Genomic DNA, 25,350 nt, shown 5'->3' on the forward strand with positions numbered 1-25,350 from the left:
GGGCTATAAAGCTAATCCGGATAGGTGGTTCATAAACTTACAACCTCAATTCCAAGAAGTTGTAGACGCAATGGAAGTGAATGGTGAACCAGATATAGCCGGTATTTTCAGCGCGGCTTTAATGCCATTGAAAGATATGAAAGATGCAGATATTTTGGACCAGTATGAAATGAACATGGCTGAGGGAAATATAACACCTGACGTTCTAGAACATTTATCTCAAAGAACTACACAGAACCATAGAGATGGTATATTTGGTGAAGAGTTTAGAAAGAGAGTTAGGGAGAGAGAAGGAAGAGAACCTATTGTACATGACCTTGCAAACGAAAGTTTGCAAAATGTCATAAAAACTTACTTTGCAGACAATGAACCGAGAAGGGATGAATATTTAAGAAAACTCAAATGGACAGTACCAAATGAAATGTTAGTATTGAGAAACATGTTCCATGACAAAATAAAACCAACTACAGAAATAAATGACGCAAGACTGAAACGTTGGGTAAAAGCTTTCCCATTCACAAAAGATATTATTGGTAACATGGAAAGAAAACCAGAATGGCTACAAAAACATATATTTGGAAACGAGCTTATTCCATATGGACAAGCTATATTTGAAGAGCTTGAACCGGAAACTCAGGAAAGAGTCATGCAAACAATAAGCGAAGACTCAAATACAAACTATGACAAAATCTTTCTAGGATATTGGTTACCTGAGATGGGCGACCAGAGCCCAAAGGCAAAAAGGACATGGGAAATTTACAACAGACTAGGTGAACATGAGGCAAAGATGCAACAACTTGAAGCAGAGGGCAGGTTACCAAAAGCGACACCAAAGAAGAAGAGAAGAGTAGAACAAAGTGAAAGTAGTGAAGAAGTAACTTCATCTAGTGAAAATAGTGGCAATGAAGGAAAAAGAAGAGTTAAAAATTCAGTCAGGAAGAAAGTAAAGCTTGGTCCGAGTGGGTTCTATTATGACATATAAATCCAACTATTCTATATTTTTACCCATATGAAATGTACGCCGCTCAGAATATAACGCCAACAGTTTTGGATGCCATGAACGGAAATGTTTCCGAATGGTATAATGAATGCGACAATGCCATTAGAAGGTCAGAAATAGTTCCTGGAACTTACGAATATACAACTGCTGTTTCTTATGGAAACGTAGGTGAGTTTGGAGAAGGTTCTTCAACAACAGTAGATATTGCTTGCGACAGGTTTCATATTATTTCTATTGACAACTCATTCTTATACGTGGAACAAGACATTGAAATAAAACCTTCTGCCAAGTTGTCTGACAAGAAAGGTTGCAATGGAATTTTCTATGTCGGATACCAATATGCTCCAGAAGTTTTCATGGGATATAAGATATATTCTAACTCTGACTTAGTTCAAACAGTAACATGGGCAAACTATGAATGGTTCGCTTTGAGAAACTCAGTACAACCACAAGCTAGAGAACAAACAGACCAGTATGCAAATATTGAAAAAATAAGAAGACTTGACCCTAACGTTCCAGGAGTTTATGTTAACCTTTCTGGTTCAATGGAACTGCTGCACTAAAGTAAAACTGAAACTTAGAGTTCCTTTGTCATCTTTCCTCATCTTCAGGTTTTTAAGATACTTGCCAAACTGGGCAGGAAAAATTTCTATCGAACTTACTCCAAGCAAAAATAACTTAGTCATTGCACCAACACAAGACCCATTCAGCATTACAGACGTAAAGGGAACAAATAAACATCATTCGCCGATTTTGCAAAGACAAAGTTGACTTAGACTTTGGTTTCTCAAACTTCAACACTGAAGTAAACTATTATTTCAATGCTGCTGGAATGCTTGGGACCCAGTTAAGTTCACATGCGAAAATTTGAATGCAAGAGAATAGAAAGCAGACTTGCAGTCTATATGTTGGACCCAGATATTTCAAATGCTTTAGCTGCCAAATATATTGCAGTTCCACTTATGTTCCCTATACACCAAATATCTGTCAAAGACTTTGCAGGTGAAGTTGGAAACCAAAGTGCTGACCCAGGTGCAAGAACAGATATTGCTTAACAACTGCAATGAAACATGCAGATACTATGTTTGTACTGTTCAGACGAACTATAAATGACTATTCTTGTTTCTACAACCCTGGTATTAAATATCATATAAACATAGATGGCAAATATTATCCAAGAGAAGAATATTCTACAGTTGAGGATATGAGGTCATACAACTTGACATTAGATGCTATGAACTTTAACAACAACTTCACAACAACCATTAACCCTGAAATGCAAAGTTCTATTATGCCATATGTGAAACTATGGACTCATACAGGAGGTCAAAAAACTCAATATACAAATGGAGACCGTTCAAACTTTTGGCTTGGCATTCCATTTGCTGACTCAGAAGACTTTATGGTGGTATTTCAACTGTTGGTACAGTTCAAATACAATATACTGGTGACAGAGACGGTCCAGATGAATTGAGAGCAAAGAAGTTTACAAAACCAATAGCACTTTTCACGGAAGATGCTCTTTTGAAGATTCGTTCGATGAAACCTGCTGGGGCTCCTCAGATTGGCATAACGACAGCTTCCATCGAGCAGATTTTGGCAGCAGGTCAGTAAGTTGTTCTTGAACTGACTTCTCTCGTCAAATATTGACACGCCAGTTTTGACATAATATTGTATTATAAACTTTCCTTTAGAAATATCGGTCAGTTTTGAAGTTATATTTTTGTCTGCTTCAAGAACTTTCACCATTTCAGTTATACCAACTTTCTTTGCTTTATGAAAATATTTTGGTTCAGCAAATATTGCTATTCTATAACATTTCCATTGTTTGTATAAAGAACTATTCTGTCAATGTATTTGTATTGTTTGTGTGTGTAAACTTTGTTTTGCTTCAATTCAAAGAGATATCCGAATACGTCCATCTTTTTATTCTAAGTAAAATGTCATTTCCGAAAAATAGAAGCGTAAGTGTTTCAAAAGGTTTAATGGCGGTGGCAGATGTGAAGTTAAATTCACCAACTCAAACAAACAGTCAAAGTGTTGTTGTCAATGTCAAAGACAGAGATGTTGAATGGGGAAACCATACGAAGACGAAGATGGTATAACAATTGTTCCTGTAAAAGAACAACCAACATATCCTGAAGTTACAGAGACTTAAGTTCTGTTGCAGATATTCGAAACGACTACCAACAACTGAAAGACAAACTTAAAACTCAGGAGAAGATTTGTCAAGCTTTAAGTATAATGTTAAACTTGGTCGAACACAACCCTGTAAAAGTGAACTCATATGTCATTGCACCTCATGAAGTTTTGAAAGAACTATTGAAACTTTTGACAGAGGCAGACGATATAAACATCAAAGAAATAGAACCCGACATTAGTTGCTGTGGTGTTTCATATAATGTCATTGACAAGATATACGTTATGAAAGGAGGTGAAACGTTGAACTTAAAATATAGTTTCCCAGACGTTATAAAAATATTTGACGACCACAACATTTCATTAAAATTTATTTGCTAAGTAAATGGCAGAAGACATAATGGTTTATACTATTACGACTAAAAACCCTGAGTCATATAATTCTATAACAACAAACTTACAAAGTCCTCAAGGACGATATTGTAAACTAACCTTAAACACAATGACGACTAAAGCCTGTTTTGCTCTTTTGACACCAGAAGACTTTATTGTTGTGAATGGTAAAAAATACTCCTTTGAAGATACTTACTCAGATATACCACCAACAGGTTTTGTTGACTTATTTAATACTTTAAGTACGGTGTAACATGTGCTGCAACTAGAGCAGGTTTCATTATGTTTGGATGTCCGACTGAGTTTACTATAAACGATATGAGCTATAATACAAAACTTATATCTGGTTTTTACTACCAACAGTTTCCTATAACAGGAAAAGGTGTCATACAAGGAATGTCTATTCCATTGACATTAAGCACACCAATCTTATATATTGTTTCAAACTTAGGTTCAAAGTGTTATTCGAATGTCGACAGAAACTATTATGACCAAAAGATACTTATGCGTATAAACAATACTTTCTCTGCTGGTTTGCCTATTGTTCATTCGAATGCAGAATTTTCAACCTTAGTGAACTCAAACACTTTGGCAAGTATAACGTTGACATTAGTTGACGCAAACTTTGTTCCTGTAAAACTTTTATGTCCTATGTATTTGTCAATGACGGCAGAAAGTTTCGAATTGGAAGATGCAACTGGTGAAAGTATTGTATTACAAGAACAACTTCAACAACAAATAGCTCAAGAACAACAAATGCAACAAATGGAACAACAAAGTCAAGAATAAAAAAATAATATTTTTTTTATTTTTATAAAAATGTACAGAATAGATGTTTCAGATTTTTATGACTTCCAAGCATTCAGAAATATGTGTCCATTTCGAGACTATAACAAAGCAGTCGAGAATTTGAAACGTTTAGTCATTTATGTCGACTCTGCCCCAGAATGTTATGTTATGAAAGAATGGGATGTTGTCTTTAACAAACCAAAGCGACAATAGTTTCAGAACAAGAATGTAGACAGAAACTTAAGAAAATAAAAGTCGTACAAGTTGGCATGAAGATGTTAGATGCTTGGGATATCTTATTGTCAAAGTTAGAAGATTTTTCAGTTCGTGGTATAAAGTTTATACACCTTCTCCAAACTTCTATTCTATCTTCACTGGATATAAATATGAACAAGTAGAATGGAAAGAAAATATTATAGAAGCTTGGTTAGACCATGTCAAAGAAATTATATGCAATGGAAACGAAAAGTTTATGAGTATATCTTATGTTGGTTTGCAAACATCTTACAACATCCAAGTGCTAAAATGAAACTGCTCTCATTATAATTGGAAAACAAGGAACAGGTAAGAACACATTCTTTACAGATATCTTGTGCAAACTGTTAGAAGGTTATTCGAATCCGAATATGACAAACTTAGAAAACATCTGCGGCAAGTTTAACTCTTCAATTGAGAATATGAAACTTATAGTATGTAACGAACTTCAAAGTATAGATACAACAAAAGTTTTAAACTCAGATGCTTTGAAGAGTCTTATAACAGATAAAGTTGGAGTTGTTGAAAGAAAGTATAAAGACTCAAGAGTTTGTGAGAATGTTGCAAACTTCATTATGGTTTCAAACAATGCTGTTCTGATGAAGTTAGAAAGTTCTGACAGAAGATATGTAGTTGTCAGAACGTCAGATTCTCATATGCAAGATACAGAATATTTTGACGCTTTGTCAGAACTTTGACATCTGACTTTTACAACCACTTGTTCTCATATTTCATGACATTAGATATTTCAAAGTTCAATCCAAGACAAATTCCACATACCGAAGAGAGACAAACATTGTTAGAAGCAAACAAGAGTGTATATGAACTGTTCATATATGAAACTGACTTTGTGTCATTAAATGAAAGGTCTTTATATGATGAATATAAACAATATTGTCAAGATATGGTTATATGGCAGCGTCTAAACGAACATTCTTGGCAAATGTCAAAAGTCTTTTAGACGTACAGAATGGTGTATATACAAAGAAAAATTTTTCTGAGTAAATTTTAAAAAAAAAAATTTTATTCTGAAGAAAAGATGGCAAAATTCATCTCAGTAAATAAGTATATGTCAGGACTTAAAGAAGAACTAGACCATTCGCATATTTGAATGTTTACTTCTACCATTTTGAAAAGTCTTCATTCAGCAAAGTTTGGAACATCGAACCAGTTAAGTTTGCTATTGTGACTAAAAATGGTGCGAAATTTGAAGACTTAGACATAGAAGGTTTGTTAACAGTCAAAGAAAATTTTGACAGAAGGTTCTCAAACCTTAAAGAAGGCAAAGCATACAAACTTGTTATACCTTATGAACCAAAGAAGACAGACGACTATGAATATTATGAGTCTAAAGTTGTAGAAGTTCAAGGTAAATTGGGTAAAAAGATTTTAGAGTCTAAGCCAGTGTTTACTCCTAAAGAGGAAGAGAACATTGACATTGACCCAGAAATGTTCTAAAAATAAAATTTTATTTTTACATGTCAAATTTCTTTTTCTCTGGCTCTGGCTCAGGTTCTTTCTTCTCTTCTTCTACTTTCTTTTCTTTCTTTTCTTTCTTCTTCTTTTCTGGTGGAGTTATGTCAAATTTCTCGAACCATATTTATGTAAAAGTTCTTGTCCTTTAATAGCTCTTCTATTCTGTTTTCTATTTCATCTTCAAGAAAGCGCATGTGTCTTCTTTGCATTCTAAGAACTTTTGTTGGACTTCATCTTTCCAATCGGCGTCATCTCTGTCAACAAGTCTGTCATTGACAAATTTTAAGACTGCTCTTTGTAATGTTTTATGGTTCTTGTCACATTCCCAGAAACAGAACTTTAGAACAAATTCACCTTTCTTGTTTACACTATGTAAGATTTTATGGTCTACAGATGTTTTGCTGTCGAAAAGCTTGTCTCGAATATAGATAGCGAAATCGCTAGACATTTTCTAAAAGATAAAAATTTTAATTTTTCTAAAAATATGTTAGAAAAAAAGTTTGCTGACATTGACAAAAAATTTGAGAATGTTTTAAATAAGAACAAGAGGAAGTTAGAAAATGCTCAAATAAAACCTATACATGACAAGTTCTTATTTGCTCAGAATGGTATAACAGGTCTAATTGCACCACCTGGGTCGGGTAAGACTTTCACTTATCTTAAAATGGCTGCACAACAACAAAAACTAGATGAGAAGAACCCATTCTATGAGTTAGTTGTCATTTGTAGTACTTCGGGTCAATTTGACCAAACCGTCAATTCGTTCAAAGATATTATAAAGAAGTCTAAGTTAGTATGTATAAAGGATACTGAGTTGTTAGATTGGATAAAGAAGTACCAAAGAAGAGTTTTGAATATAATGCTATAAATGAGTATATAAATTCTAAGTTTAAAGACCCAAATGAGGAAATGCAGAGAATATTAGAGAAGAAACACTTCAGAAACAAACAGAAAGAGATAGAATACATTTCGAAGAAATTGCAATCTTACGATTGGAAAACGTACCCTCACAGATGTCTTCTTATCTTAGATGATTTCGCCTCTCATCCTTTGTTAAAGAATAGAGAACAAGACATGTGTCGAATTCTTAAGAAACTTAGACACTTTAACATTTCAGTTGTCATTTGTGTACAGACAGCAAAGAGTTTAAGTAAGGATGTTAAAAGAATACTTACTGACATAATACTTTTCCCCGGATTGTCCGAAGACGATTTCATGGAACTTATGAAAGAGTCCATGGCAGGTAAGTTTGACAGATATGAATTATGGGAGAAGTACAAAGTCATACAAGACCCTCATACTTCTTTCAGAATTCATATCTACGCAAACAAAGTTCAAATTGTAAAAAGTCAAGCTTGAAAATTAAATGTTTAGTCTTAGTAAGATGGTAAATTCTTAAAGCAAATACCATTGCTGAGTTTTATGTACGTGAAGAGAAGTACAATGAATTCAATTACGAGTACAATTGCAATGACAACTAAGGCAACTATTTTTGTCTTTTGCCAGCAAGGGTACTTCTTCTCTTCCAATGGTTCGGCAGAACTATACTCACTCATGAGAAATGCCAAAACGGTTTAATAGAAAAAGTGACATTTTTCATGTCCGAAGACTCGAAGGTGCAACACTTCCAAAATACCGACGAACTCAGAAGAGCAGCATGGCAGTATGTTCATGACAACTTCTTTGAGTTCTCCAGGTACACGTTGGAAAATGCTGAAGAACTCCGACACAGAGAATTTGGAGAAATTGCACTCCAATACTACCTTGACAAACAAAGGGTAAAATAAGACTAAAAACTTAACGTTTAAAAAGTGACATTTTTATGAGCTCCGAGTCACTGAGAAAACTTGGTCAGATGTTGGCAGCTTACTTCCCTGAGGAGGATGGAAGCGTTACATACATAAGGTTCAAAAACAACGAACCTGGAATTGCGTACCAAATTCGCAATTACATGACCATGGAAGAGTACGAAAGGTTTCTACAAGAGAAACCAGCTCTAAACAACTCAGAAAAGAAAGAATAAAAAGTTTAACTCGTAATTGTTTATTTTTTTACTTGTATGGGCAAGCTGCAAGAATGAAGTCGACTATCTCCGTCTTTGTCTTGACCAGTTGGACTGCTCTTGTAAGCACGTCTGTTTTGCGGTCTCCAGCTGGTGTTTGACCTTCGTAATTGCGCATGTTCTTGAGTGCTCCAACTGTAAATGGCTGTAAGATGAAGAGTCTCTCAGACTGCTTGAGGTAGTCTTCACGGTCACGAACCGAATCTGTGGTACGAGTCGAATTGGTCGACCTTAGGGAAGAGACTGAAAGCCTGTCATCTTCCATAGGGGCTGTGGCATAATCTTTGCGTAAACGGTTCAGACCTTCTTCGAACTCTTGGTCTCTCTTTGATTGAGATTGAGATTTGAATTGCTGGGGTGGAGCTTGCTGGAACAACCAAGGGTTGGGGAAGTAAGGCATAGGTTGAGGAGGGTAGTTCGGGAAGCCTTGTGGTGGGTAGTAACCTTGAGGTGGAAATTGGTAGTAATTCGGAGGTACTTGTTGGAACTGAGGTTGCTGAGGAGACTGTTGTGGTTCTGCAGCTTTCGGTTCTTCTGGCTTTGGAAGGCATTCAGGAAGAGGAACGTCAGTCATCCGTTTGTGTCCTGTCGGAAAGAAAAATTTTTCCTGTCGGATGGAAAAACTTTTCCTGTCGGATGGAAAAACTTTTTCTGTCGGAAGGAAAATTTTTTCTGAAGTTCGACCAAAAAGTTCTCAATTTTCGAAAATTTGAATGGTTTACGGACGGACAACTGGAAGAACTCTTCCTGTCGTCGGGAAAAATTTTTCCCTTTGTCCGGAAAATTTTTTCCAGTTGTCGGGAAAATATTTTCCTGTCGGATGGAAGGACTCGGAATGCCAGAAGGATTTGACGAGGCAATTTACCTAATTGAAATTAACGACTGCGTAAAAGACTACTTGCGCAAGGTAATGAAGCCCAAGGTCAAGTTCACCACTATTTCTGGAAGGTCTACATTGAATCTCGAGACTTCGACCGGAATTCCAATTCAAATACCAGACGGGACAGCCTACAATGACATAAAGGACGCCAAAAGAGAAGCTCTTGTTAAGTTCCTAAACAAACGTCCTTGGATAAAAATACCAAACAAGGAGAACCCCCAACCCCATATGAAATTGGCAATTCAGTCTCTCCTTCACTTCTCAGGACAGCCATTCTACATAACCTGTGAAGGCGACATTCAGCCAGTTCAGTAAACATATACATGGCACGCTTTGAGTAAAAACATTTTTTTCATTTTTTGAATGAAGCAAGTTAAATTCGTCCCACACCAATCTCAATGGACCGATGAAGAGTTTCAAGCCATGGTTGAAGGCGTTGAGAACGACATAGACGGCGAACTTGAAGGAGCTCAAACCACAATTGCAACCAAAATTGCAGAAGTCAAGGAACAGATAGCTCCACTTAAAGCTACCAAAGCTACTCTTGACCTCATGGATAGTTACCGTTTAGAAGTAAAGAGTGGAATAAGACAATTAAAATTAAAACTCTTAAATTACGAAGCTATACTCCAAAAGTTAGCAGAAATGAGAAGACTTTACCAGAGCTACTTACATGTAAGGGACTTACCTTCAAGCAGTCCGACCAAAGATGAATTTTCTGACATTGTCCCAATTTTGTCCGAAAGTCAGCTCAGATGTTTTGAACTGCTCCCAACATATCCAGAATATGAAAATTTGCCTGAACTCTTCCGCAATCTCAAAAAACGTTTTTTGGTTCTCATGTTCGAAACTTTTATCGGAAGAGACAACAAACGTTCAGAAGAAGAACAAGATATTATTTTAAACTTGTTGTATGACTTAACTGTCATAACAAGCTTTTTGAAGTAAAACCGTCATTCTCAAACCACTTCATTTTTTCGATGTCCGAACAAGCACCGAAGCCAAACTCAATGGAAGATGTCCTTTCAAGGTTGCCAGACAAGCGCCCAATTCAAATTCAAATTGCCCAATTGAAAGCTCATCTGACAAACACCGTTAAGACTCTCCAAAGTAGTCTTATGTCAGAGATGAAGGGACTTAAAGGTGAGTTCCTCATGAACCAAGCTTCCAATGAAAAAGTCCTGAACGATTTCTCAGAATCGTTGCGCAATTACGAGAGAGAGAACCGAGACCTTGCCCGACTCATCTACCATTTCTTCGAAGAGATTGACACCATCTGGGCGGCACTCTGAAAGGACAGAACATGCAACACCGTAATTCGTGAGTACCAAATTGAAGAAGGAATTGTCGAGGAAGAAGAGAAACACGAAGAAGAAGAGGAAGAAGAAGAAGTTCCTGAAGCCGCTACATGGGCAACCCTTGTTGCCGATGACGGTTACGAAATTTCCCAACCCTACCCATACAAAATCCGCAACAGGGAGACCGGCAAGGTTCTTACCCCAGTTCTCAACAACTTGGGACACTTGAACCTTAACCTTCGGAATCGCGGTTCAATTTCCATGGGCAAGCTTGTCGCAATTCAATGGGTTCCAAATCCAGACAAGAAGACGAAGGTCAGACACATTGACGGTGACAAGCTCAACAACCGTAAAGAGAACCTCGAGTGGTTCTAAGAGTAAAAAAAATTTATTTTAGGGGGAAACCCCAAGTAAATTTAGGTGTTTATTTGGATAAGTAGGTTAAATTAATGGTAATTTGGAAAATTAGCTCCCGACCTTTGAATTGGGCTCTTTCGTTATCCCAGTTGCGTAGGAGGTCGTCCCAGAGGAGTTGGTAGAATTGCCAATTCAAGGACGATTTGTCCTCCCAGGCATTGAGGATGTACTGCTCGTAGAGTCTCATGACCTCTGCCTTGCACCAGACACCCTCTCCCTTGGAACGTAAGGCTTCTTCGAAGTGCTCGAATGCGATTGGCTGCTTGACCATCCGAAATGACACTTTTTGTCCGTTTGGTCAATGTTCGTGTCTCGTGCCATAGTCGACGAAAATACAGACAAACAGGTTATATATGAGTTTGAGACCAAGAATGGTGTAACTCGACCTGTCCGATTCAAAGACTCCGAGGGCGACCATGAAATTAAACGGAAATTAGCTAGGAAGGAATATAAAATGGACTGGTTGCCACCACCTCCACCACCTTTACCTGTTCCTCAAGTAAATAAGCCTTTCACGTTCCCAAGAATTCCCACATTTAAATTCAAATTCGAATAAAAATTTTTTATTTCATGCAATGTTTAACTATTTCACCATCTTCTTTAACACCCCAGTACTTACGCTTGGAGAGGACATGAACTTCGGTGAAAATTTTGTCCAATTTGAATTGACCCATCTTTTCACCGACCATACCCATTTCAATGAGTTTGTTGTATCCTTCTTCGTTCGTCATGAGTGCGTCAATGTTCTCATAGTAAACCACAACTTTCGATTTGACTTCGGAGAAGAATTTGTTGTAGTTGTCAAGGACTGCTTTTGCGAACTGAGGGTAAGACCAATGTTCGACAATAGGTTTTAATGTGGTTACTAAGCCACTTTGACCTTGAGTGAATTCGTACTTCAAAACAAAAGGAGAAAACCTTTCAACAAAGTTGTCGACCTTCTCATAATGTTTACTCTTCATCTCTTGAGGTTTCTTAATGGAATATCCCCATGTCGAATTCATAAGCAATTTGAGTGCCATTGCAAGTTTGGGGTTTGAAGCTTTCCTAATATCATACAGTTGTTGTATGACTTTTCCAACTGTATAGTTCCTTCCCGGGAACTCACCATCTTCGTTTGGAATTCCAGTCGGAATATATTGGACAAACCTCATGTACGCAGCGTTAAGGTCGACATAGTATATCTTTTCGTTTGAGTCGAACTTGTCGCAACCAATTGGTCCAGTTTGTGGAAATTCAAGTGAGTCTCTTATCTTCTGAGAAACTTCTCCTGTTATCTCATAAACATCGTCGAAGCAACCTGTTTCATATAAAACCTTCTGACCTAACTCAGATGCTCTCCAATACAATTTGACGTCAATTGGATGTCTCAATGGAAGTTTGTTTATAGCATCTTGAAGTTCTTGCAACCTCATTGGAAGTTCTTCTGGTTCAGGTTAGTATCCGAACAAACCAACTCCTTGTGGAACTGTGTACTTCTTTTGTACTAGAACTTTGTCTGGAACAACTTTTGGTCTTGCTAACAATGAAAAGTTTGTTTCGTCTTTTGGTACAAAAGTTTCTGTCAGCTTGTCATCTGGAATTGGTTCCAACAAACCTTTCTCGAAAAGAATGTTTACAGCTCTGACAATGTTGCACTTACTTTTACCAAAGAATGGGTTTGTAAGACTTTCGTTCAACATGAAGTGGTTGTGGACAATTACAATCTTCAACCATGGTAAGTCTTTGTCAACAACATAGTCGTCATGTGAAGAACCTTTAGCTGTAGGTATGTTGACTCGGATATTGACATTTGCCAACGGTGCAATTTTTGCCAATTGACCTCTGAGAATGTACCTTGTCTTCACACATGACTCAAGATACTTCATCTTCTCATCTGTAACAAGACCAGAGTTCCTGAGACATGTAAGAATGCAAGGTTCGTTGACAATTGTTTCAATTGAATTGTAAATTCCATACCTTGTCAAGTCAATGTCAGACTTATTTATGAACGGGAAGTATCCAGCATGTTGTCTGACTGCTTGAGGGTTAGGTTGGTACCATTCGAACTTGACACTTGCAATTCCTTCAATTGCATTCAAAATGTCTGAGTCGGAGTCAACCATTTGTACTCTCTTTGTAGTCTTGAAAGCGTCAAGAAGTTTTGCGGCTGTTTGTTCATTGCCATGTGCATAGTAAATGTGACCATCCAAATCTGTTATGGTCAATCTGAGATTGTGTCCTTTCTTATTTCCGTCTTGAATTGCAGCAAGTACACCCATGAAGCCTTCTTTGTTCTTTCCTTCGTCAAAGTTTACTGTAAAGGTTCGACCAGATGTAATTTGACTTCTAACTTCACGATACTTTTCATATGAATATCTTGTTCTTTCCATGGGAGCATGTGCGTCTTCACCTTTTCCTTTTTTCCTTCTCAAAGGATGCAATTGTTCGTCATGTTTCCAATAGAATCTGGCAAAGCCGTCGTGTCCTTCAACTTGAGGTTCACTAACATCGAAAGGCATGTCCATAAGACGTTCTTCTTCTAACCTCTCTAGTCTGTTTGGATAATTGGCACGTGCTGTTTCCAAATCCATTTCGTAGCGAAGACCAGACAATTTGTCATAGACTTTTATGGGTCTTCCTTTCCTCTATTTAAAATTCTTCGAAACTCTCCAACCATATCTTTGTAACTCTGCTTTTATTCTAGCAGACTTTCTGTCCATTCTATATGGGGGCATTTTTATAAAAATAAAAAAATATTTTTTTTCTTTACTTAACATAACCGCCTGCTGCCATAAGTCTTTGACGCCAACCCATACCAGCTAATGAAGGTTGACTTGGTTTAGTTTGGAAACTAAACTTTGGTTTTGGTTTATCTTCAGTTTTTGGTTTTTCTTCTTCTATCGGTTTTTCGTCACTTTTCGGTTCCTCTGACTTTACTTCACTTGCAGGAACAGTTGTGTCGTCAACATCTTCATAAATATCATATGCCATTTGTTTTTGTTTTCCTTTCAACTTTTTGTGTTTGTTGTAAAGTTTAGAATATTTCGACTCTAAGTCAATGAGATGTTCTATAATGAACTGTTGGTCAGTGAAGTAAACTTTCCCATCTGTTGTCTCGAAAGCTCCTTCAGACTTCAATATTTTATTTGTGAGAGTCTGTTTCTTTTTTAAGATACTAGCCGTTCCATTTTTATGAAAAGTGACTTTGTAGTTAGGATTTGAGTTACCAGATCTGGCACTTTCTATTATTGAATTTTTCTCTTCATCTGTAAGTTCTTTGACAGGTTTTGACAATGGTTCTGAACTTTTTGTTTGTGGTGTCAAATCTACGGTTTCAACTTCTTCGGTCATTTCATCTCAGTAAAAAATTTTAATTTGGTTTGTTTTCAACTGGTTGTTGTTGTGGAGGTGGGATGGTTCCTTTAATAATATCATTCAGTTTCACATGCTGAGCCTGACTATATGGTATCGGTTTAAATGCTGGAAGCCGACAAATCCATCTTGAACTTATTTGTCTCAATGCTGCATTGTTCATTTCATCTCAATAAAAAACTTTACATTCCCCACGTTTGAGGCGGTTGAGGTTGGTTATTGTTTACCCACTGTTGTGCATGGTTATATCCTCTGTTAAAGAATCTTTCACCTTGGTTCATATAATTTCCTGCTTGGTTATAGTATTCATTTGCTTTGTTATAATAATTTCCTGCTTGTCTTCCTACATTGTCCATCCATCCTTGAACTTTTTCCTCTTGTTTCAGGATTTGGAATAAGATTTGTTGCATCTCGTGCTACATCCCAACCTTTCTGTACAGTTTGTATAATAGGTTGTGCTTTCTCTTTCAGTATACCTAATGTACTCAAAATCTTCCTTCCAACTCCAAATACACCTCTGGCTATTGTTCCCACTGCGGGCAAAAATCTGGATGCAACTCCTGCTAATGCGCCAAATAAACCCATTTCTTATAATATGTTTCTAAAGCGACAAAGAAAGCACTCATGATAAAAATCTTTAGTTCAACACCAAATGCTTGGTTTATGGATATCTTGGAAAACATTCCGAGGTATAGAGAAGATGGACCACCATACTGGCTAATATTTGTCGGTCAAAACACAAGATACTGTGAAGCCATACCATTATGGTCCAAAAATATTTTAGATGTGAAAACTGCTTTGACAATATTCGTTGACAAATACCATCCAACAAAACTGACATCTGACTGTGAAAGTTCTTTCAAATCAGATGATATTAAAAACTATCTGCGTTCAAAAAATGTAAACCAATATTTCATTGTCGACCAAAACCATTCTGCTCTTGGTGTCATTGACGGATGTATAAAAATGTTAAGAGACTTAAACCAACCACAAGGTGGTGAAGCAAATGAAATGTCATATGACGACAAGTATAGACACTTCTCCATGGCAAAGATGAGACAAGTTTTAAATATTTACAATAACCGTAAACAAAAAGGTTTGGGAAACCACTCCCCCGAAGAAATGAAAAACAACCCTGACTTAGAGAAAGACTATATATTTAATAATTTAGTCAAAAGAGACAAACAAGAAAGAATGCCGGGCTTCAAACTTCAGAAAGGTGACAAAGTAAAAATAGAAATACCTAAACGCGACCCATATGAAAATACTATTGACTATGACAACAATGGGAACCCGACAGGTACTCACATTCGTGTTCGTAAAAATAGAAGAAAGTATACAAGAGAATATTATGAAGTTTTAGGCAAACATGGCAAAATGTACACACTGCAAGCAGAAGATAAAAATACTATTGTCAGACCTCGTTTCAAACTTGTCAAAGTTCAAGGTGGTATACTTTCAAAGACAGTTCCTAACAAATATAAGACAACTCCTGACGAATATGCTAAAGAAGTTGAAAATGACGACTAAGCAATTCTATACCATGCGTAAACTGTCATGTAAGGTGGCATGTATTCTTTACTTTGTCCCGTTGTTTGCGTATATCCTGTAACGAAATGTGTATGGATTCCTTCTCCCTGCGTGTCATCCCAGTAACAATTTATAGCAAACTTAACGTCGTCTTTAACATCATATCCTTGACCTTTTGTCATTCCTGTCCAATCCCAATATCTATGCTTATGCCAACCTGCTTGAGATGTAGTTAATCTTATGTAATGACTGTGTGCAGGTAAATTTTCACCTGAAATCGTTTTACTTCCACCTGTTTCCTTTGAAGAGTTTGCACAATACAAAAACCTGTCGACTATTTGTTCCCATACACCAACACCAAACATTACTTGAGGACCTCTTGCATCCATAGATGTATAAATAGAACCTACTGGGTTCATTAAATCAAACATATGAGATATTATAGGATTGTCTCTTTTGAACTTAAAATATAGTGCAACTATTTCAGGTTTCTTCTGGTTTGTGTCAGAATATTTTTTATAATATAATCTGATGTTTTCAGGGTAGGTAAAATCTTGACTATAATATTTATTTCTGTCATCTGTATAATAATATACTATTCTCGTTTTTTCTATTGCATTATATCTTTTATATCTATAATATTCTAAATATAAGGTTAGCTTTTGTTCATCTACATGTGGTGTTCTGTCGTCATCTCCATAGTCATAATAATGTGGTGCCGGAGCTGGGTCAGGTAATATCATATCTGCCATTTCATAAACTCGGAAATATTTCTTTTGTTCGTCTCCATATAAGTTTAAGTAGCAGTTGTTGTCTAATGGAACTTTAACTTGTGTACCATCATTCTTTTTATAGCTTACATACATTTCATTGTTATTTTTCGGAATGAGTTTATACCGTATACCATTTTTTAAGGAATGTACAAACTGCCATCTAAAATATTTATTTTCTTCATTGACAGAAAAGTCACCAACAATAGTTTCAATATTTTTTGTTCCAACTAAACTTTGGTATATTTCATTGACATATGTTTTATCTGCTTTAGTGTTTAAGGTTTCTTGTAAGTTTGTAATATTTGCAATGGTATGTGTATGTCCAATGTCACTTTTCCTGTTTAAGGTTTCTTGTAAGTTTGTAATATTTGCAATGGTATGTGTATGTCCAATGTCACTTTTCCTGTTTAAGGTTTCTTGTAAGTTTGTAATATTTGCAATGGTATGTGTATGTCCAATGTCACTTTTCCTGTTTAAGGTTTCTTGTAAGTTTGTAATATTTGCAATGGTATGTGTATGTCCAATGTCACTTTTCCTGTTTAAGGTTTCTTGTAAGTTTGTAATATTTGCAATGGTATGTGTATGTCCAATGTCACTTTTCCTGTTTAAGGTTTCTTGTAAGTTTGTAATATTTGCAATGGTATGTGTATGTCCAATGTCACTTTTCCTGTTTAAGGTTTCTTGTAAGTTTGTAATATTTGCAATGGTATGTGTATGTCCAATGTCACTTTTCCTGTTTAAGGTTTCTTGTAAGTTTGTAATATTTGCAATGGTATGTGTATGTCCAATGTCACTTTTCCTGTTTAAGGTTTCTTGTAAGTTTGTAATATTTGCAATGGTATGTGTATGAGTCTTATTTGCTTTAGTGTTTAAGGTTTCTTGTAAGTTTGTAATATCAGATATAGAATGTGTATGCTGTTTTTGTGGATATGTTCCTTCTGTCCATGCGAAAATATATTCTTTTGTTGCATCTACATATCCAGTTATCCATGTCAAGTCTGCTTTTGTATTCCTTAACTCTGTAACACCTTTCTCAAGCTCTTTCAACTGTTGTCCATCTTCCATTAAAGCTCTGTCATGACTTGAAACCGTTTGTGCCAACATATCTACAGTTTCTTTGTCAGCTTTATTTTCAACATCCTCTTTTGTGCATATGTTGCATCTGCTCTGTCATGTTCTTCTTGAACTTTTTCAATGACATATTCTTTGTCAGCTTTGTTGTCAACATCTGCTTTCAAAAGAAGTTCATTTATAGGTTTCTCGTTTAAAGTTCCTTTTGTTGGATTTATACAGACAGTATTGTTTTTATTGTCTTGAAATAGAAACTCATCTGTCATAGGGTTTATTGTCAGTTTTAGGTTTCCTTCTTTCAATGACTCAGATATTTTAGCATAGTTTGAAAAGTTTGTTGTGTTCTTATTTAGAGCTTGCATAATGAGTTGTCGGTTGTGTTGTATTTCTCTCATAGACGCTGTTTCATTTGACATTTTTATTATAGATAAAATATGCTTCCAATAGAAAAAGAAAATTCAAGAGTTGCTACAACTAAACCATTAGATGAACTTTTTACTAATGTCGGTCAAAAGTTTGACTTAGATACTATAAAGCATGAAGGCTATCGTTTTGACTACCCATTAAGATGGTTAAGAGACCCATCTGTTACTAAATCTATTGGCTTTCGAAGAATAAAATTTGTGTCTGTAGAAGATAAAAGTTTTCCATTTATTGTAAGGTTTCATATAAATTATACATCTGAAGGGAAACGAAAAATGTGGGAAGAAATTGAGCTAATACAAGTTGACCTTTCATCTTCTCTACAGACTGCGTTAAAAAATATAGAAGATAAAATAAATTTATGTTATGCAAAATATGCTGATGAAGTTAGTATACAAGTCTTGGGTATGGTGGCACTGCGTTCCACCTTACCCAATACTTGTGAATTTGACACTTTACAAAACCGTTAACGTATATTTTACAACATGAACGCAAAAACTAACTTAACCTTAAATATTTACAAAGCCGCCAACAATTTCACCTCACTAACGAACTCACTAATGAAAAAATAAACGTTCTCATAAATTTTCCTCAATATCTTCATCATCAGTGTTAACCATATTGTAGTCATACTTGAAGCCATAAACTTTCTCTAACTTCTTAACGTACAATTTACATAACTTACCTTCGTCATCGTATGGTTTAATGATATAACTATTTCTATCTTTATACACAGTCAATGAAAAGTCAACTGGTCTCGGATGTATTTGAAAGAACATGTTATGCTCAGGAAGGAAGAATAAATGTTTAAATGTATGTTTGTTATACTGTGGAATTCGAATGAGTTGCTTTTGTTCTGTCATTACATCCAAATAAAAATTTTCAGTAAAAATAAAACTAACGTTAAAAATTTCTCATAACATAAACGTTCTCATTGCTTTATAACTCTCTTCCTTGGTTTCTTTTTAGTTGCTTTCTTCACGTCTGTCTCCAACTTGACTGTCTTTCTTCTTCGGCCGTAATGATACCAGTTACTTCCACCAGTCAATGGTCAAATGGTCTTTCGTAAGGGTTTCCATACATTCCATAGGGACCATACGGAAGAACTACTGGTGGAGAAGAAACATTTTCTTTAGTTCCATCGAATCTATTTAAATGCATTGTTTCACCTTTCATCTGGTCATTAAAGTCTTTTGCGTGTTTTGCAAACTCATCGTCCTTTCCTAAAGCATTTTCTGACTCAGTCGCAACCAAATTGGATGCTTTATTTATGAGCCCTATTTTATTTAATCTTAACATCTTTGCAACCCAGCCTCCAATCTTTCCTTTATTTGCATCTAATGTCTTTGAAACTCTTCCTCCACACATTTTATTTACTGCGTCATAAGCTCCAAGTGCTTTTGCTCCAAATGCTAATGCTTTTGTTCCCATTGCGCCTAAAGCTGCCCAAGCTACCATTTACACCATATTAAAATCATCTCTCTTCAATATTATCTCATAAAAGTTCTCGTTACTGGAGAAAGTCAATGAAACATAAGCGTTCTCACGGGCTTCGCCCTCACCGCTTTGCGGTCTATCTAACTTATTTCTTTATATCATCTATACGCTTCAAAATGTCTGAACAATTGCTAACATCTTCTACAACAGTTATTTCATCATGAATGACCTTCAAGAACAAGCTCATTTAATATGCAATTAAAATCATCTCAATAATGAGTCCATCCTTTCCATCTTTAGGTAGCACAACATCTTTCATTGAAGAAGGTTCGACAAGTCTTATGTTAAACTTACTGACAAAGTTTGTTATACTATAATGCTTCGGCGGCGAATACATGTAGTTTGAAAGACATAATATAGATTCTTCAGCAAATTCACTTATACTGGATTTTATAACAATGTTCTCACGAGACCAAACGCCACCAATTGACAATCTTGTAAGCAATCCTGCTGAACTTCAACTGTAAACGTCGATGGTAACATTCCACGAAGGTCATCTATTGACATCTTTGAGTCACTGAATTTAAAGATTTTCTTAAAGCAATCGTCATTATCTAACCATGCAATAGCTTTGAAGTTTTCATTCGAATATACATCTGCTTCATTAAATGTAAATCCTGACTTCTTTGCAGAGACGATTTTAAAATCTATTGCATTTGTTTCAAAATTATATGCTATGTTAACTTCTGAAGGTAATGGGTGTCCTTCTGCTATAAGTTGTTCTCTCACTACCGTTTGAAGCTTTGTGTTAAAAACTTTCATGTCATCTCCTGTGTCTAGGTTCACATACACAGCAACAGGAAAACTATCTTGCTTCTTTGTTTCATCATTATATCTCAAAACATTAAAGTTCTTCAATAATATTGTTCTTCCTGCTGGAATACTTCGAACCTGTCTGATTTCACAAGATATGATGACGACCATGACCCCGAACACGGTGAAGAAGAAGTTTTACAAACATCCATTAAGACAGGAAAGGTTTTAACTCAAAGTCTCATTATTGACACCAAAGATGGCGAAGTGGACGTTCTTCAAGAGCTGAAGAAAAATACTTCTTCGGGAGGTGGTGGTAGTCATGAACTTGAAATAAATGAGATAGAAGAGAAATTAGCCGAAAAAGCAGATAAAAACCATGTTCATTATATAAGTTCAGACGAACAGATTATAACGGACTACCATGGATATTTAACACAGGATGAACAAATAAGCACTGAAGATGTTAATGAAAGAAGATATAAATTCATTCGTGCTATAGGTTATGACATAAGCTGTACTGTACAGTATGACACGGGTAAAGCACCAGAAGCATTTAGTTATAACGATGAAATTTATGCCTCTACTTTCTCTGTTAAAGGTGTATTAGTTGAACCAAGATTTACTTTGAGAGTTAAGTCAAAAATAACGTTTGAAGATGCTATTAAAAGTAAAGCTGACAAAGTTGAACTCGAAGCAATGAACAAAGTTTTGAAATCTCATAAACACAACATCTCCGATATAAATGAACATCAAGCTACATTAGACAGTAAAGCCGACAAGAACCATACACATAAATCCTTCACTACTGTTAGAGCAGACGACATAATATTGAACTATACCCTTGGTTCAAGTGCACCTTTAGAGAATCCAAGTACAAGCGTAAAAGATACACTAAACTCCTTAAATAGTAAATGTATGAACATTGAAGGTCATGTCAGAAACTTTGAAACACATGAACTACCAGCAATGTTAGATAAAAAAGCAGATAAAGAACATACACATAACTCCTTCTCAACTGTTGCTATAGAAAGTATTGAAGGAACGGTTGGCGGAACTGGTGGGGATGCATTATATTATAAACCTCCTAACTTTCCACAAGGTTTAACATCGAATGAAAACATAACAACGAAGAAAGACATTAGCTGTAAAAATGTTTATGTCATGGACGATGAAAATAATGTTAAATTCACTGCTCAAGATTTATATGATAATAAAGCTGACAAGAACCATACACATAAATCCTTCACTACTGTTAGAGCAGACGACATAATATTGAACTATACCCTTGGTTCAAGTGCACCATTAGAAAATCCAAGTACAAGCGTAAAAGATACTCTTAACAATTTAGATAACAGTTGCAGGAATATCGAAGATCATGCCAGAAACTTTGAAGCATATGAACTACCAACAATGTTAGATAAGAAAGCAGACAAAACAGAGCTTCAAACATTAAAGACAGAAATACTTCAAACATTATATCCTATAGGCTCTATTTATACGTCAATGAACTCAACGAATCCAGAAACAGTTCTGGGTTTTGGTACGTGGAAGCAGATTGTAGATAAATTCTTATACTGTGCTAGATATTCAAAGCAAACAGGAGGTTCGAAGAAAATTAAAGAAGCAAACCTTCCACCGCACACTCATACAGGAACTACAAACACAACAGGTAATCATTCACATTCAATAACAAAAAGAGGTTATATAAATCTTGCAGCGGGTTCGGATAGACAGGGAATGAATAGATATGATATTTCAAGTGACCCAGTAGATTCAAGCACAGGTATTTTCTGTGGAACCACAGGAAATCATTCACACACTTTCACAACAAATCCAACAGGCTCGGGTGCAGATTATATGCCACCATTTGTGACTGTATTCGCATGGTACCGCGTTCAATGAACGCGCTTGAGCCTAGAATAAAATCTTTAACTTTACATAAATGAGCTTGAAAGAAGTATTCGAACAACATCCATGGAGGTCATTTAAGAAGTTCAATGAAGCAGCAAAAAGTTGGGGATTTACTAACAGAGCTGAAGTGAAAAAGTTCTTTGACAAAAATGTTGTACATCAAACAAAAATAAACCCTTACGACTACTTTTTACCAATTTACTCCAACACTTCTGACGCATACCAATTTGACACTCTCATTCAAAGCAGAAAAGGAGGACATAAACCATTCCTCATCTTCATTAATGTTAACACTCGTAAAGCATATGCATATCCAATGAAAAATAAAGGAACTCGTGAAGTGTTAAGAGTTTTACAAAAGTTTGTAGCAGAACATAGTCCAAGTACTTTAACATCAGACCAGGATTCAGCATACCTCAGCAATGAAATCACAGATTTTCTCATTAAGCATAACATAACTCACTACACTACTGAAGACCATAACCATAACATACTCGGTATCATAAACCGCTTCATAAGGACTCTCAGAGATTTAAATCAAGAGCGAGACTTTACCGAAGAAACAATGAAACATTTTCTCGAAGTATATAATTCCTCAACACATTCTACAACAGGACATACACCAAATTCAATGACACAACAACAAGAAGAAAAGTATATACAAAAGAAACGAAGCCAAACACAAAATATCAGAAATTCAACACAATTTACCCTCATTCCTGGTACAAAAGTTCGTGTAGTTCTTGACGACAAACCGTTGACAAAGAAACGTTTAAGGTTAAGTCGAAATTATTATATCGTAGACTCTACGCAAGGTAATGGATATCTTATAAAAGCTGCTGACGACTCTATTGCGTTTTATCCTCGTCATAAATTAGTCGAAAGTAGTAATGGCAAACTTGCTGAAACCATTGACGAAGCAAAGCGAGGAGTGGTTATTGAAATACTTGGCTATAACACAAACGATGACACTTATAAAGTAAGATATGAAGGAGGCGTTGAAGATGTTATACCATCTAAGAACTTGAGAGAGTCGAAGCCAACACATCTGGGACCATTAGAGCGGGAGTATTGGAAAGATAAAAACATGCCAGAAAGAATAAGAAAATTCTTCTAAACTTTTTCATTAGATGTAAATCAGACATGAACGAGAACAGTCATGATATCATTAAAGGTACCATTTATTTTAACATAAATGAACAAAAAATAATGTTTATGTTAGCATGTTAGATCTAACACGTTTTCTAACCACTTTTCTAACATGGTCTAAAACTCTCGAAAATCATGAATTTTTGACATTTCCTTATGAAAGAAAAATAACGCTAATTTTTTTCTAAGAAAAATTTTTATCTTGTATGTAAAGATATGATTTCAACAATAGGTTCTACAACACTTCAAACAACAACTTCACCAAACTCTTTAGTTATGAATCCAACATCTATGTTAGTAGAGATGAAAAGCTTCATTCCTTCTTCATATACTTTTGAGACAGAAATACAAAGAATTAAGCAAGAACTTTTAACAAGTAATTTAGACTGTAGTGCGAAAGATGAAACAAATGAACAGTATCTTTATGACATGCAGGATATTATTGACCATTTACCCAAATTACCGGAAGTTCAGCAACAAAAACTAACTATTCATGAATTCGATGAAATAGAAGTGAAACCAACTGACTCAGTAGAAATAAAGAAGTTCATACGTAAAGTAAACTATGAGTTTCTAGGATATCATTGCAACCATAAAGTTATGGACAAAGATTGCGACATGGTATATAAGAACATCTCTGACATATATAAATCTGGGGAGTTTAAGACATACGACAACTTTGTTTCATTAGTTGCTGAATGTGTATGGCAGATAAGAGATAAAGATAAAAGATGTAAAATATGGAATGGACAAATAAAACCAACAACTTTTGAGTTAAAGAAAACCATTGACGCCTTAGTTGTTCTAGCAGGTCAAATTTCAATGTATAACGCAAAAATGAATCCGCAATGTTCAAAATGTAAAGCAGCAATGAGGAAATATAACTACTCCGTCAAAGAGATAGAACGTATGAGAAACGACTATGCTGACTTAAAGAAAGAAGTAGAGAAACCAGCAGAAGATAAAATGGACATGTTAGCATTTCTGAACAAAAACTATCCAACAGCTGACGATTTCCTATTATCTGATGTCAAGAAGAAATATAAAGAAACCTTCGGCATAGTTAAAATTTTTGATATCCTTCGTGAAGAAATAGAAGCTACAAAACTGTTTAAAGTCATGAACCATCGCAACATATACCATGTAAAACGCTTGTAAATAGTTATGTTAGAAAAGTGGTTAGAAAACGTGTTAGATCTAACATGCTAACATAAACATTATTTTTTCTATCTTAAGGAAATTCACGAAAATTCATGAGTTTTGACATTTCCTTATGACAGAAAAATAACGCTAATTTTTTTCTAAGAAAAATTTTTATTTTGTATGTAAAGACAGTAATGACAAACATTGAGTTTGAAACAGTTAGAAAGATTGACAATGACACCAAAGTGGTTAGAATAGGTGATTTAAACGTAAGATACTCAAAGAAATACAACAAATATTCTTTGTCAGACATTATATCTCCATCTGGAAAGAAAACAAAGGACTGGGTTAGAAATGCTTCAACTCAGAAAATTTTGACAAGAAATCCTGAGCTTATGATATCAGTAGCATTTCATGGAACAAGAGCATATCTTCATTGACAAAAGTCTTATACCAATAGTTTTGTTATGGTTAGACCCAGTTGTTGGATATAACTTCATAACATATGGTTCATTCGACTCAGAACGTTGCAGTGAAGGCTTACTTTACATCGTTCAGAAACCGAAGGACTTCAATACAAAGAGATATAAGATAGGAAGACCATATAATATAACTCAAAGATATGACAGTACAGTCAATAGAGTCAAGGTTGTGTTCGTTAATGATATGAGAGCTGCAGAAACAGAACTGCTTGAAGTTTTTGAGAAAATGTATGGTGCTCCCATGAAAGGTAAAGAAACGTTTGAAGTAGATGAGATAGATAAAGCTATAAAATTATTTGACGAAGTTGCTGAAAAATACATGTAAAGCGTTTATTTTTGGTCTTTTGTGAAAGTCAGAAAATAACGTTAGAATTTTTTTTATTTATTTTTTTATCTTGTATGAAATGACAGTAATGTCAACATCAGAGAACACAACAACTGCTATCGTTCATGAAGCCATAAATGAAGAATACGAGTACATACAATATAACAAACAACTTCGCCTCATTCGTTCGGTCAAAGATGACATGTACCAAATGCAAAGTATAATGA

The 25,350-nt window shown here is 35.5% G+C and overlaps 17 protein-coding genes and 6 pseudogenes across 23 annotated transcripts, besides 2 other annotated features; 14 read left to right on the forward strand and 9 right to left on the reverse strand.

The window, feature by feature from the left end:
• Positions 1-70: 70 nt before the first annotated feature.
• On the forward strand, positions 71-953 carry TVAGG3_0975460 (protein of unknown function, DUF4106 family; the record flags this gene model as incomplete). The annotated part of the gene is made up of 1 exon (XM_051253808.1): positions 71-953. A coding segment is annotated over one exon (883 nt), but the record flags the coding sequence as incomplete, so codon positions are not given.
• A 115-nt stretch (positions 954-1,068) lies between these two features.
• Positions 1,069-16,033: a mobile genetic element.
• TVAGG3_0975480 (uncharacterized protein) lies at positions 4,037-4,321 on the forward strand (the record flags this gene model as incomplete). The annotated part of the gene is made up of 1 exon (XM_051253809.1): positions 4,037-4,321. One exon carries the CDS (start codon positions 4,037-4,039, stop codon positions 4,319-4,321), a length of 285 nt encoding a protein of 94 aa, XP_051079383.1.
• TVAGG3_0975490 lies at positions 4,490-5,097 on the forward strand (annotated as a pseudogene). The gene has a single exon. A coding segment is annotated over exon 1 (608 nt).
• Positions 5,646-6,034, forward strand: TVAGG3_0975500 (annotated as a pseudogene). Its single transcript has one exon. A coding segment is annotated over exon 1 (389 nt).
• On the reverse strand, positions 6,051-6,500 carry TVAGG3_0975510 (annotated as a pseudogene). The gene has a single exon. A coding segment is annotated over exon 1 (450 nt).
• Positions 6,962-7,411, forward strand: TVAGG3_0975520 (protein of unknown function, DUF4106 family; the record flags this gene model as incomplete). The annotated part of the gene is made up of 1 exon (XM_001297430.2): positions 6,962-7,411. One exon carries the CDS (start codon positions 6,962-6,964, stop codon positions 7,409-7,411), a length of 450 nt encoding a protein of 149 aa, XP_001297431.1.
• TVAGG3_0975530 (uncharacterized protein) lies at positions 7,875-8,075 on the forward strand (the record flags this gene model as incomplete). The annotated part of the gene is made up of 1 exon (XM_051253810.1): positions 7,875-8,075. One exon carries the CDS (start codon positions 7,875-7,877, stop codon positions 8,073-8,075), a length of 201 nt encoding a protein of 66 aa, XP_051079384.1.
• TVAGG3_0975540 (uncharacterized protein) lies at positions 8,104-8,688 on the reverse strand (the record flags this gene model as incomplete). Its single annotated transcript, XM_051253811.1, has 1 exon — positions 8,104-8,688. The coding sequence occupies one exon, from the start codon at positions 8,686-8,688 to the stop codon at positions 8,104-8,106; it is 585 nt and encodes a 194-aa protein (XP_051079385.1).
• TVAGG3_0975550 (uncharacterized protein) lies at positions 8,935-9,309 on the forward strand (the record flags this gene model as incomplete). Its single annotated transcript, XM_051253812.1, has 1 exon — positions 8,935-9,309. The coding sequence occupies one exon, from the start codon at positions 8,935-8,937 to the stop codon at positions 9,307-9,309; it is 375 nt and encodes a 124-aa protein (XP_051079386.1).
• Positions 9,358-9,942, forward strand: TVAGG3_0975560 (uncharacterized protein; the record flags this gene model as incomplete). Its single annotated transcript, XM_051253813.1, has 1 exon — positions 9,358-9,942. One exon carries the CDS (start codon positions 9,358-9,360, stop codon positions 9,940-9,942), a length of 585 nt encoding a protein of 194 aa, XP_051079387.1.
• Positions 9,975-10,286, forward strand: TVAGG3_0975570 (uncharacterized protein; the record flags this gene model as incomplete). Its single annotated transcript, XM_051253814.1, has 1 exon — positions 9,975-10,286. The coding sequence occupies one exon, from the start codon at positions 9,975-9,977 to the stop codon at positions 10,284-10,286; it is 312 nt and encodes a 103-aa protein (XP_051079388.1).
• Positions 10,717-10,980, reverse strand: TVAGG3_0975580 (uncharacterized protein; the record flags this gene model as incomplete). The annotated part of the gene is made up of 1 exon (XM_051253815.1): positions 10,717-10,980. One exon carries the CDS (start codon positions 10,978-10,980, stop codon positions 10,717-10,719), a length of 264 nt encoding a protein of 87 aa, XP_051079389.1.
• Positions 11,011-11,265, forward strand: TVAGG3_0975590 (uncharacterized protein; the record flags this gene model as incomplete). The annotated part of the gene is made up of 1 exon (XM_001297431.2): positions 11,011-11,265. The coding sequence occupies one exon, from the start codon at positions 11,011-11,013 to the stop codon at positions 11,263-11,265; it is 255 nt and encodes an 84-aa protein (XP_001297432.2).
• TVAGG3_0975600 (DNA/RNA polymerases family) lies at positions 11,273-11,605 on the reverse strand (the record flags this gene model as incomplete). The annotated part of the gene is made up of 1 exon (XM_051253816.1): positions 11,273-11,605. A coding segment is annotated over one exon (333 nt), but the record flags the coding sequence as incomplete, so codon positions are not given.
• TVAGG3_0975610 lies at positions 11,769-12,577 on the reverse strand (annotated as a pseudogene). Its single transcript has one exon. A coding segment is annotated over exon 1 (809 nt).
• Positions 13,502-14,042, reverse strand: TVAGG3_0975620 (uncharacterized protein; the record flags this gene model as incomplete). Its single annotated transcript, XM_051253817.1, has 1 exon — positions 13,502-14,042. A coding segment is annotated over one exon (541 nt), but the record flags the coding sequence as incomplete, so codon positions are not given.
• TVAGG3_0975630 (uncharacterized protein) lies at positions 14,062-14,226 on the reverse strand (the record flags this gene model as incomplete). Its single annotated transcript, XM_001286824.1, has 1 exon — positions 14,062-14,226. The coding sequence occupies one exon, from the start codon at positions 14,224-14,226 to the stop codon at positions 14,062-14,064; it is 165 nt and encodes a 54-aa protein (XP_001286825.1).
• Positions 14,727-15,363, forward strand: TVAGG3_0975640 (uncharacterized protein; the record flags this gene model as incomplete). The annotated part of the gene is made up of 1 exon (XM_051253818.1): positions 14,727-15,363. A coding segment is annotated over one exon (637 nt), but the record flags the coding sequence as incomplete, so codon positions are not given.
• Positions 16,034-18,245: 2,212 nt separating the features above from the next.
• Positions 18,246-25,350: part of a mobile genetic element that runs on past the window's edge.
• Positions 18,795-19,318, reverse strand: TVAGG3_0975660 (annotated as a pseudogene). The gene has a single exon. A coding segment is annotated over exon 1 (524 nt).
• On the reverse strand, positions 19,571-20,281 carry TVAGG3_0975670 (annotated as a pseudogene). Its single transcript has one exon. A coding segment is annotated over exon 1 (711 nt).
• On the forward strand, positions 20,507-22,015 carry TVAGG3_0975680 (keratin-associated protein family; the record flags this gene model as incomplete). Its single annotated transcript, XM_051253819.1, has 1 exon — positions 20,507-22,015. A coding segment is annotated over one exon (1,509 nt), but the record flags the coding sequence as incomplete, so codon positions are not given.
• On the forward strand, positions 22,107-23,141 carry TVAGG3_0975690 (integrase core domain containing protein family; the record flags this gene model as incomplete). Its single annotated transcript, XM_051253820.1, has 1 exon — positions 22,107-23,141. A coding segment is annotated over one exon (1,035 nt), but the record flags the coding sequence as incomplete, so codon positions are not given.
• On the forward strand, positions 23,390-24,331 carry TVAGG3_0975700 (organellar and viral DNA polymerase type B; the record flags this gene model as incomplete). The annotated part of the gene is made up of 1 exon (XM_001299640.1): positions 23,390-24,331. One exon carries the CDS (start codon positions 23,390-23,392, stop codon positions 24,329-24,331), a length of 942 nt encoding a protein of 313 aa, XP_001299641.1.

This window comes from Trichomonas vaginalis, chromosome I (assembly GCF_026262505.1).
Source record: "Trichomonas vaginalis G3 chromosome I, whole genome shotgun sequence".
NCBI lineage: Eukaryota > Parabasalia > Trichomonadida > Trichomonadidae > Trichomonas > Trichomonas vaginalis.